Source organism: Artemia franciscana, chromosome 13 (assembly GCF_032884065.1).
Source record: "Artemia franciscana chromosome 13, ASM3288406v1, whole genome shotgun sequence".
Taxonomy (NCBI): Eukaryota; Metazoa; Arthropoda; class Branchiopoda; order Anostraca; family Artemiidae; genus Artemia; species Artemia franciscana.
Window position 1 is genome coordinate 41,215,103 of NC_088875.1, and position 12,477 is coordinate 41,227,579.

Consider the following 12,477-nt stretch of genomic DNA (forward strand, 5'->3'; position numbering starts at 1 on the left):
TGCTCTGAATTGAAAGCTTTGTAGATCCACAAATTATTAAGCAACTGAGAAACTAATCATATTTTTCAGAGGTTGTCTATTTGACAATCAACATGAGGGTCGTGTCCTTTCAATACAATATTTTAATACTCGAGACCTGGTAGATTTTTTCTATGGAAATGAGCGTAGAAGATAAGATTTAAATTTTTCATAAGGTATACCTAGTCTGGGTTAATACAGGTTAGCCCTTTGAATATTTTCTTGGATAGATTTTTGCGCTTTAACTGTTATAGTGAACAGTTTCTATATGAACATTTTAGCGATTTTTCTTTGTCCGCTATCCATGAGTCGTTTTGCGTTAAAATAAAATCGTATCAATGGGAACTAAAGATTAGTCGAAATATTTCAACATAGTCGCTGAGCCTAATGACGTATAACCCTGCAGCAAAAAAGGATGGAATTCGATGGATCACGCAAAAACCACCGTTTTTGCCTGAAAACGCAATATTGGAAACCAAGGGTAAGTAATTGTGCAATTATCGACAGCTTTTATTTTAGGGGAGTGGTTTAAATTTTCCAGGAGGAGGTCCCGAACATTTAAAAAGCCCATTTTTACTCTTATTAGATGACTGTTACCCGACAACGTGGCGCATTTTATAGATTTTTTTTCCTAGGAAAGAAAGGAGAAGTCCTTAGACCGACTGTACAAGGGGAGTCCCTAATTTCTCCCTTCTGCATGCGGATATGTGTTTACATGATTCTCATGAGAATTGGAAAATTTCACACGCCTACTGTTATGCAAGGTATGAACTTCGAGCTTACCTGAACACAATTGGTGATGATATTTGATATGGTAAATTTGCTACACATAGATCAAAATATGGTAGATCTGTCTTAAGTGCATCTCCAATTTTAATTTCTAGTTTTGACTGCATTGGGGTGCCTTGAACTCTCTTCTGTAATTCTGCAACCATTCGAGGATCTACTTCACAGGCTATTACCTATTAGAAGACCAAATTTAGTAGCATTCAAAATACCGTATATAGCAGAATATGCGCATACTGTACATATGCATCTTTAATAACTCAGTATAACAAGGGATATAAATTGTCACCCAAAAGTCGCAAAAGGTTTTTCTCTTTCATGCAAGAATACCTTTAGAAATTTTTTTATTTTTTTAAGCAGTCTTTTTATTTTATTTTTTTAAAGTTATTTTTGTTCAAAATTATTTCAAAACAGAATATCACTCAAGTAGTTACAATGGTTTTGTTCTCAAATATCTCTAAATTATTCCACGTTTTTCAGTACCTTCTTTCCTGTCTTCATTGATTTTGTTTTGACATTTTGTGGATTCACTATACTAAAATTGCCGAATCTTGGCTGATTCAAATCCTTGTCAATTTACAATATACCATCAATCAAATTTGCAGCAAGATTTCAGGCAGAGCTAAAAGGGAGTCTTATTTTTGAGGCCGGCGTTTACCCCCGCAGAAAATAAAGCCCCCAAGAAATTACCCCCCCCCACGGAAAATATTGCCTAACGATAATACCCTCCTGGGGAAAATAACCCACCAGAAAATCCCACCCCCATGCGGCTGGTTGGTCTGCAATCCTTCTGGACTTTAAAGAAGGGACCAGAACCCCCAATTTCTGATCTAATGAGCATACTCTGAGGTTTCTGTAACCTTGAGCTGGAGGTGTGGATGAAAAAGGGACAGATCCCCTCCTATACGGAATAAGTTCTGCTCATTTTGGAGTCTAATGTTATTCTTTACTTTCATAAACAGCGGAGACCAGACATATTCCCAGAAATCATAAGGGAGTAGATATCAATTTCATATTTTTGATACGTTTTTTTAAGTTTCTTTTGTACCCCCCCCCCCAAAAAAAAAGAGACACCTTCGGTGGAAAATATCTTTTTCTGGCTCTTTGCTGGGAAACTTTTCCACCAGGAGGGGATTACCGGCATGATTTTAAAAACATCAGCAATTAGTCTCTTTCAAATTAAAGTACGCTAAGAAAAAATTTTCACCCAAGATCATCCGCAAGAAATTTTCTGGGTGGAAATTTCAGCTAGAATGGACTAGTGTTGGGGGAATTTCCCTGGGGGCGGGATATTTCTATGCCAAAGGAACTTTCCACGGCGAAAGTAAAACAGTTCAAAATAGGGATGATATAAAATTATTTAATTGGATATTTCGAACACATATACAGTGTTCAGCATAAGCAGTAAAACTAAAAAAAAACAGTAAAACTTTTTTAGTTTTACTGCTGATGATGAACAATGTATATGTGTTCGAAATATCCAGTTAAATAATTTTATATCTATTCACTGTCAATAAAAAGGTTTCATCCCTATTTTGAACTGTTTTACTTTCGTCATGGAAAGGCAGTGTGGTCTTCGAAGTTATCAACTTTCCACGGAGGGAATTATTCCGTGGGGGGGAGGAATTTTTCATGGAAAGGGAGCCAGATTTCCCGGTAGGCCTATTATTTAAAAACGATCAGAAATTAAATTTTAAAAAAAGTTTTTTTCAACTGAAAGTAAGGAGCAACATCAAAACTTAAAACTGGCAGAAATTATTACGTATATGAAAAAGGTTTCCTCTCCTCAAGACCTTGCTCTCTACGCTAAAGTTTTGACTTTTTGGCCCAATTTTTTAAGAACGACTCCTGAAAAAACAATGGCCGTTTAATAAGAATAATAAGCTTTTTTAATCATTGAAGAAACGTGGTAGATAGAGACTGTGTATATAGAGGGGGCTAAGATACCCAAAGGAGTGCACTTCAGTGGCCTAATTTTCTAAGCTTTAATGAGCCTTCGGATGCAAACTAAACGATTGTTGGGACTTGTTGTCTAATTCGTCTTAGTTCCCATGGATATTTTCAGTCTATACCTTTATTATTGGTGCTGAGGGGGGAGAGCAGTGCCCTAGTAGTGACCAAGTTAATTCAGGTTATGATTGATCCAATTGTTTATAGTAAAGTATAATTACCAATCGTCTATCACAAACTGAAAACGAGCAACAATTAAAATGAGTAGGGTTGACGAGCCCCACGCCATCTAAAGACCAAAATATAATTCGTAAAGCCAACTATGCTTTCAACAGAAAGCTAAACCTTCTTATTCTTTTTGGTGTCATTTTGATGATTTTTCGCCAACGTTTTTTTTTTCTTATTCTTTTTTTTTTAATTTGGTACCTGCTACTGCTAAAAATTGTAGAAGTTCATATAGAGGTTTTCAACAAAAATGGATTTTCCAATACCTATTTTTAGGCATAAGTTTTTAAGATACTTATGGTGTGCAAATTCCTGTTTTTCACTTTGCTTAGCACTTCTCAACGAAAGTAAAAAAAAAAACAAATTTACAATAAAATTTTCAAATATGGAAAACCCAATTTTCCACGGGCGGGGGCTTTTCCAGGAGGAGGGGGTGAGGATTTCCAGAGTTTTTTTCTGGGGGTATTTTCTGCGGGGGGAGGGATATTTTTTCACCGTGGGGTATTTTCTAGGGGGTAAACGCCTAGAACACTTATTTTAACCAGTACAAGAATCAGCAAAACAATCCAGTGGAAATGTGGACGACCATCAGGTCATATATTGCAAATGATTCTCCATCAAAAACTTCTAATAACCAGCTTGTTCAGTACTGTTTTATATGATTGTTTATGTATATATATTTTTTTCAAAAGAAGAGTATTTTCGTGATGACTTTAAGAAGGCTAAAATCGTGCCACTATTTATGGAGGGTAATAAAAGGAACTGCAAGCCAATTTTTTTTAACCTGTCTTGCATAAAACCCCTGACAAACTATTGTTTCCTATTTTAGTTAAAGCAAGTTTTCTTTATTAATCACTTTATTAGAGAGTCAGTTTGAAGTATTATTAATCAAAATCGTAATTATTTAAGGCGGGAAAAAAGGAGCTACAAGCCAATCTCATTTTTTAACCTGTTTTGTTTAAAGCAATTAACCAACTGTTGTTTCCAGGACTTAGATTTATTAGAGCAGTGGCTCCCAATTTGTGGTACGCGTACTCCCAGGGGTACGTAAAAGCCTATGAGAACAGGGGTAGGCGAGAAAACATCAGTAGCGGCGAAATCAATATCTTGGTCATTGGCACTGAAAACTTACGTAGTATAGTTGACGTGTTGTTGATCAGGGTAAGTGCGTCAATGATATTAACAGCGCAGGGAAGAAATGGAAATATCAGGATGAAAAACACGAAAAAGGTATGATTTTTTATTATACAAGTTTCAGGGAACCGTCTGCCCTGTCGCCCACGCAAAATATGGCACAAACTGCTGGTTGCTCCCATGCTACACATTCACTTGTAAGGCAGTCAGGCAACTGCTCTTTGTCTTTTCCACACTAAATTACCGTAGGCAGACACATAACTATCGCAAAATGACTGAATTTTTAGTGTGGCATGCAATCTTTCGCTTCCTTTGTTTCAATCAACACAATAGTCTTCATTCTCCTTGAATGACTTGTTCATTGTGGAGCGAGTCACTTGCAATACAACTTGCCAAATTATTAAAATTATTAGTTACTTTGCTACTCTTGCATTATTCTTTAGTTTTTGTTGTAAATACAAGCCTGGTAGTGAGTGATCATTTGTGTGTTCAAATAAATAGCGGTTTAAAATTGGAACATTTAAGACCTCTGCTACTACTGGACACATTGAGCAGAGTCAGTTGACAGCATCAACAAGGACCAGTTCAAACTAATCTAATTTATGATGCAATCAGACGAGTGTGGATCAACGAACAATACTGTTGTTGTAAGTAACGTAAGTACTAAGTCAACCTATATTAAATGAACTCAAAACATCAATTTGCTGTCTGCAAAAAAAGGATATATTGCAATGAAATTCAGATTTATGGATGCTCATTCATAGTTGATGATGACTGTCAGAAAACATTGTCCATTCTATGTGGAAATACTTCGTCGAATGGAGGAATGAAACTTCTCAGTTAATACTTAAAATAATGTTATTTCAACTATTGAGTCAGGTCTGTGTGTGTTGTCAATTTTTAGTTTTATAAATGTTTAATGGATCCCTCCATAAGCTTGCTTTTGGGGCCAGTTTTTTTTCTAAGCTCGTTTTTGTTATTGTTTGTATTAGACTCAGTATAAAATACATATTCATTTGCAAAAAAACATTCAAATTATGAACAAGAAGATGTACTGGTGAGGCCATATTTAATGCAGTTGAAAGTTATTTCAGTCAACATGAAATCGGCTGGAAAAAATGCAAGTGAAATGTGAGTGAATTCTGGAATGAAATGCGAGTCTTTTTGGCGATTTACCTCTCAGTTGGTGTCCAAGTTCCAAGAACATATCTGGCTTCAGCCGCTTGTTTTTTCGGGACTGGCATTTTTCAAAACTTAATTAACTCAATGTAGGATTATAAGATAGTTCGATTAATATTTTCAATTAGAGAATCATACAGGAAAACTGCATCATCAGTCTGGGCAGGGTTCCATAAGCAACCATACTCAAGTGAGTTTCAAAACGCTGACATTCTGAACGTGCTATCTGACAAACATCAGTTTCAGTTAATTGGACTACAGGAAGTTGAGACAACTGAGAAGAAACTGTAGAAGCCACTAGGTCCTGAACAGTTGAAACAGAGCACATTGATTGTAGTGAATTTTTAATGTGTGATATCCTATTGGCAATATCACTAACTTTAGCAGAAACATCACATTTAATGTGAGTTCTTAGTTGGAAAAGTGTTTGGGTCAACTGACTAGCAGTGGCAAACTCCATCTTGAGATCCACCCTCAAAGATTTCAAGGAATTATCCATAACAGAAGCCAGCTTTGCCATCATAATCTGCTCATTAAAGGGGTGGGGGGGTGACTTTACATGCTGGACATGACCATGAGCAAGTAAGTGATTGCATCATCTTGCTTAATAATTTACATTTGCCAGGGTACAGGTCAAGACAATCACCACAAATGCGATTCTCACAAATGTCACACATTACAGCAGAGGACCCCTCATCCAACTCTTTAGAACAGGCAGCACACCAATCATGACGCTTAACTGGGCTTATATGTTTTTGCTTAGTCTTGCGGGACGTAATAAATTCAACTGATCAAGAAATGAAACCAAACAAGTCCAGGGTATGTGCTAGGCTACTACCAAAAATCTCTTCCAAAATCTACAAAATCCAACAGAAAATACTTCTCTACAACAACTTCTTAAGCTGTCATTAAATCAGAAACCTCGAGTCAGGGGAAATGCTTCTTAAGAGTTAAGGCAGGCACCTGGCTCACCGCTTTTATACAATAAAACGAAAAAATACTTACAAATCAAAATATTGAATTGTAAGTAGGGCACATGATTTGAGAAACAGATTCTATATGAACAGATATAGAATCTGTTTGATGAGAATCTGACTGATGTCTTCTGGGAAAAAATGGGCATGGGAGGACAGCTATCTGGCTGCCACTGGTTCAATATGATCATTCCTGGGAAAAACAAACAAATATAAATCTATCCATGATCTTTCTTCTGACAAAACTACAAAATTCCCAATTTTATCTCACTCTTAGCTTCTGACAGGTAACATTAAAACTAATAAATTTGATGTGTTTGGAATCAGCATAAAAAGCCATTTCTTTTGATGTATAGCATCTAATGTTCTCAAAATTCAATTTTTTAAAGCTTTGGTTATTATTTTGCCAAGTTGCTCCTTACTTACAGTTCATTACCACAAACAGTTTGATACAGCTATTTACAAAGATGTTTGCTGTCAACAAAGAAATTATACATGAAAATTGCTTACAATGCCATTATTTTTTAAGACAGCTTGCTATCTTTAGATATATATTTTTTTACATATTTTTAAGATTGCTGATTCCAATAGCTTATTAAGCATGATCATTATGCTCTACTGAATGCAATTTGAGCATCAAAATGAATTTCTTTGAAAAGAAAAATCAAAATAATATTACAAACCCCCAAGAAGCCTTTGAAACAAGCCACAAATATTGCTAGCCTATACTGAAAGATAAACATACTAAAACTTTCCTATCTGTAAAAGGAGGAATTCAGCTCTGAAGCACAGTAGCCTATGCAAATAATAAATTGAATAGGTTTCAACAAGAGCTTCCAAATGCAATTTGAGAGTTGGAATTGTCTATTGAATGCCAAAAATAAAAATAAATGAATTACAATCCATGATTATTGTCTATCCAACCTGAGAAAAAACTAGCAGAATCTTAGAATGGGAACTTGAAACCTCTGTGCAGCTGATTGAATATATTGTTGACACCTACAGTCTTCTACTAACTTTGGATTTCAGTCAATTCTAAAGACTATAAATATACAAGAAGAGGAGGTGGACCCTAAGAGTAAGTGTTGCTATTAAAGTTTTTCTTATTATAAATTTCTTTTCATAGATATTCTTGTTTATAAAACAGAGAATAGAACAATAATTACCTTTTTTGCTTTTTCCAGGATTTTAACTGTCATATTACCAGTACCTGGACCAATTTCAAGCACAGTATCAGTTGGCCTAATTGCAGCCTTTTCCACCATTGTTTGTACAACTAGAGGATTCTTCAAGATATGCTGCCCAAGATCTGTGTTAAATTTAAGGCCTGGAGCTGAAAACAAGCAATCTTGAAACCTTAGAAATGTGCTAAAAAACGGTGAGTTATAATTTGAAGCACAAACAAAAGAAAGACAGAGTAAATGCAAAAAAATAGCCAACTTAAAAATACAACAAACATTTTCATTATTTATAAGGTAACTACAAAGACCAAGGATAGTTTAGCTCCAACAATCAAGTAAGGAATAAATACTCTAAAACAAAATAAGTATTTGACAAATTGCTAGGTCTATACCAAAAATCAAAGATGGTCCAATGGTTCAGCTCTAATAATTGAGTAGCATATACATATACATGTATTCTTATGATACAATGAATTTTCTGACAAGTTATTAATTGCAGATCCAAGGGAAGAAGCAAAGAAGATATTTTACCAAGTAGAGGAAAACTGAACAAAGTTCTGATCTATCAAAATCTGATCTGACTTAAAAGTTCCAAGACAAGATGGTGGTTTAATTGTAGCTTATTTGTCAAAAAGGATGAATAAAGTAGACTGGTTTGATGTTTGATGTGAGCAAACAGGAGCATTCATGTAGAGTTCTTAGTAGAAAATTGTTTTAAAAAAAATCCTGAAAACAACCTAAAAAAATTAATAAATATTTACAAATAGTGCTGCTCTGCTAGAAGTTTATTGCTGCCTCTGATGGATAAATACATAGTATAGCCTACTCTATACATTCAAATTCTGTTAATAGCATAACTTTCTTCTTTTGTATTATTTCGTACCAAATGCTAATCAAATGGTAAAAAGAAAAGAGTCAAGTTATCCTGAAAAATAGTTTGAATATTTATAGTGGATCATATATTTCTCCATTATGGGGTAGGGGAGTTATGTGAAGAAGCACACTTTTATTATTGATATTAATATGTATTTATGGTTATTTTTAAAAAAATTCAGAATATTTTGTAACTATTTCCTATTGACAATTAATAAGGAGCAAGGTGTCACTTTAAGGGGCCCTTTAAGAGCTCAAAATAAAATTTCAGAGGAAGTGATTAGTATATTTCTAAAGAGCACAAAAGGATAAAGTTCTAAAAACATATATTATACAAGAAATTTATGCACTATATAACTAATTGGGTGAATTATATTGGGGTAGGGTGATTGGACAGAAAAGCAACCATGATATTTGGAAATAGCAAAAAATAGTACTCAAATGGTAGCCTAGCCTAGTAAATTTATTTGTTTAGCTTGTTCTCTTCTGAAGTGATTAACCACAAATATTTACCACAAGCCTCTTATCTAGAACTTGGAATTAGTCTATAATTGGTTCTTTTGAGAAGAAAACAAATTGAAAAAACAATTACCAGCATAGGCTAGTTCAAGATAGATACTAGGCTACATAGAAAAATTGAAATAAACATATTTTGAAGGTGCTCCATCATATTTTACCCATACCTCCAGAGTGGACATATATAGCATAAACTAGCCTAGCCTATATATTGTCCCTGGGTTTTTTTTTGTCTCTTGATTTTACCACAAACCCCTTATCTAGAACTTGAAATCAGCCTATAATTGATTTTTTTTTAGAAGGAAACAGATTGAGGAAAAAAAATAATAGTCTATTTCATGATAAGCACTAGACTGTGTAAAAAAAATGTAGTGAACATATTCTGAAGGTATCTCCATTATACTTTACTGACATCTCCAAAGTGCACACATATAGGCTAAACCAGCCTATATAGTACCCCTTGGTTTTTCTGTCTCTTGACTTTGTCAGCATTGTTTCAATTTGTGGGTACATGGGTTGAAACAAAAGTGGTGCATTAGGGCTATATATTTGTAAAGATTGCCCCTGTTGGCCAACCATCTAGGGCCAAACAAAAAGCAGGTCATCCCTAGTTGCAGTGGCAACATGTCATAAGAAAGGATTTAAGAGAAATACAGACTTTGAGGGAGGGTGTAAAGAGGGCAGCTTTGAATAGACTGGGATGGGACAAGCTTGTGAAGCTGTGTGGACCTCAGGCAGCTTGGTGCTACAGGGAATTATTAGAAGCAGTATATGTTTGCACCTTATGGGGGATGGGTAAAAGTATATCAGAAGTGTCCTCAAAATGTGTTTTTCTGCATTATGTGAAGTGAGAATTGTTTTCTTAATAGGCTATTTTTAGTTCTCAATAAGGCCAAGATTCGTGAGAGCCCAGTTCAGAATACAAACCAATAGCTTTTGCTTCATTATGAACGCGATGTCTTTTTTCAACTACTTTTGGCATTGTTCAATACTTCGGGTCTTCTTCTAGTTCCAGTTCCAAAAATTGTAGGGAGGTATCTTCTGATAGCATGCACTCAAATCTTGAAAATACTGCCTAGATGTACGGCAATACCAATGTGTGGGTGGGTCATTCTGCCGAAACTACGGAGGAAGAGCATTTTTATGAGCGATAGTAATTTCCCATATTAACCTCCCATCCTCGTGAACCCAACCATTTGTTCAATTAAAAGGTGGAATTTCCATATGTATCAAATCTAATATCAACCCACAGATAAACAAGAGGTCTTAATGAAGCTTAAGGGGAGGAGTATGTAGACCACCGGTTTATTGATAAAACACTGCCGATAACAGACGTCGGCGCTGACAAAATTTCGGCTGAATGCCAAAGTGCCACCGGTAACATTGGTGTGGCAGCACACCTAAAATTACCCATATGTTATGGTATTGATTTGTTGGTTTCAGTATGCTAAGTAAGCTAAAGTGCTATGTAACTTAGTAAATATTATCGATATTGAGTTTTAATCAGAAAATTAGAATAAGAGCTGACCAATAAAGTAAGCAGTGACATATTTATTGGGAGGAAGGGAGGCCTGGGTCCTCATGATATTTCAGAATTTTTTAAACAGCTTATTCTCTCACTGCCAGTGGTCCTCTTGATTTCTTCGTTCACACTTTGATAATTTATTTAAAGAGGCACACAACATGAGGAGTGACTTGGCAAAACAACTGAAACTTTAAAAAAGGAATTTCAGATAACAATAGATACATCCAAAGAATTAGTTTTTCTTTTGATTCCAAATATATAGATATAATTAGTTTTAATGCTACCCAGCAAAAGCTACCATCCTGAGGAAATGTCCAAGATTTAAACACCCACAAAAAGGTATATCAATGAAAATCGCAAAATCAGGCTTAGCTTATCAAAAAACCTCACTATAAAGGTCGCAGTTGCAAAAAAATTAGCGAAAAATCTCATTAGCAAAAAATCTGGAAATTTAAGTTTTTGTCCTTTTCCGTAAGCTTTTTCTTTCTTCATAGAACGGCCCCAAAATATCAACAGTAACCCCTAGTAACGCTAAACAGTAGCCAAAACTCTTACAACGCATTTTAGATAATAATAGATAAATGAAAAGGATTGTCTATTTATCTTGATTCCAAATATATACATATGATTTATTTTAATGTTACTTATAAAAGTTATGAGCCTGAGAAAACTTCCGTGATTTTCAGAAAAGGGGAAAATAACCCCAAAAAGTTATCTCAATGAAAATTGCATTAATGGGCTTACCGTATTAGAAAATTTTACTCTACAGGTTTCAACCTCCTATTTGCAAAAATCTGGAATTTTGTATTAGTCGTTTTCCGGTAACTTTTTTCTTTCTACGTTAAACGACTTCACAATATCAAGTAGTAACAGAAAAATTTAAATGGTTGAATCTATGATAGCATTGAAGGAGCCACAATAGTTTCAACCTGTTTTGAATTTTGCATGCTAAGAATTGAGGGAAAATAGGCTTTAATTGCTGGTTTACTTTTGTTTTTTGTTTATTTTTTTATAACACAGATAAAAATTTTAGCTCAGATGAATGATTCTAAGTTTTGGAGTATTTGTAAGAAGCTGAGAGGTGAAAGTAATTCTTGAATTTTTGGAATAAAGGTCAATTTATGGGTCAATTTCGAACTTTGGAAAGTAATTATAAAAATAAAATGTATCAAAAATGCAAAATCAGTGAATTGGTAAGCTAACAACTTATTTTAAAAGTCAGAAGCAGATTTGGCGAAACTGCAAAATGTAAAGTGAGCAAATTTTGCCATATCTGTTCCAAATAATTCACTTGGATTTCCAGAAGAAGAGAGAAAAAGTTAAAATTTCCTATGAAATTCAACCAAATCCTCAAATTTTTAAATTTAACGCACGATTTTAGATTTTTGTTCGGCTGTAACTTTATTTAATAACTAAGCATATCACTATCAGACTTCGATCGAAGATTTTCTGAATTGTACTAGTGAATTTTGGACTTTTACTACCGGATTTTGGATTTGGTTTCAGATCAAAATTTTGAACCTTGTTGAAGCTGCTCCATTTTTGTCTCGGATACAGAGCAATTTTGAAATTTGTTCCAAAGTTTACTGAAGTTCAAAAAGCTAAGGTTGCTTCCCTCCCCCTGCTGTGAAGCACTAGCTGTTACAATGGAGATAAAAAGAATATTCAACTTGTATTCACAAATATTGCAACTTCCATTGACAAATATTCTCGTAGTTAAGACCTCCAAACTGAGTCTAATTCTAATAATTTGTTTCTCTTTACCCAAACGAACTGAGTCCCAACATATCTTTGTTATGCTGTGCAGAAAAAACAAAGGCTGCTTCGATATTGTAACATGCACTGGTTCGAACAATGTAAACCCATGATTAATTGGTCTCATTGAGTAAAATTACATGTGTCACGAAAGCACAAACACGGAGGGAAGCGAATGTCACCGTTAATTGAAAATCAACAGGTTAAAAAGTCTGAAAAGGTATTCTTGATCCTATATATTTTGAGTTTATTTACCAGTACCACGCTTCCCTCGAATTTATGAGTATCATTATGTTGTACGTTCTTCTTTTTATTATTACACGTTGAATTATCGATTATTATTTTGCTCTTTTGGTTTCCC

At 34.6% G+C, this 12,477-nt stretch overlaps 1 protein-coding gene across 1 annotated transcript in view; it reads right to left on the bottom strand.

Annotated features, from left to right (window-relative positions):
• Window positions 1-9,961, bottom strand: part of LOC136034940 (probable dimethyladenosine transferase) — a 28,963-nt gene extending 19,002 nt beyond the window's left edge. Inside the window, exons 1-3 of the mRNA XM_065716477.1 lie at window positions 9,764-9,961; window positions 7,433-7,599; window positions 802-980 (exon numbers count right to left, since the gene is read on the bottom strand). Of these exons, the coding sequence (XP_065572549.1) occupies window positions 802-980; window positions 7,433-7,599; window positions 9,764-9,818 (401 nt within the window). The 5' untranslated portion in view covers window positions 9,819-9,961. The remainder of the gene's footprint in view (window positions 1-801; window positions 981-7,432; window positions 7,600-9,763) is intronic.
• Window positions 9,962-12,477: the final 2,516 nt, after the last annotated feature.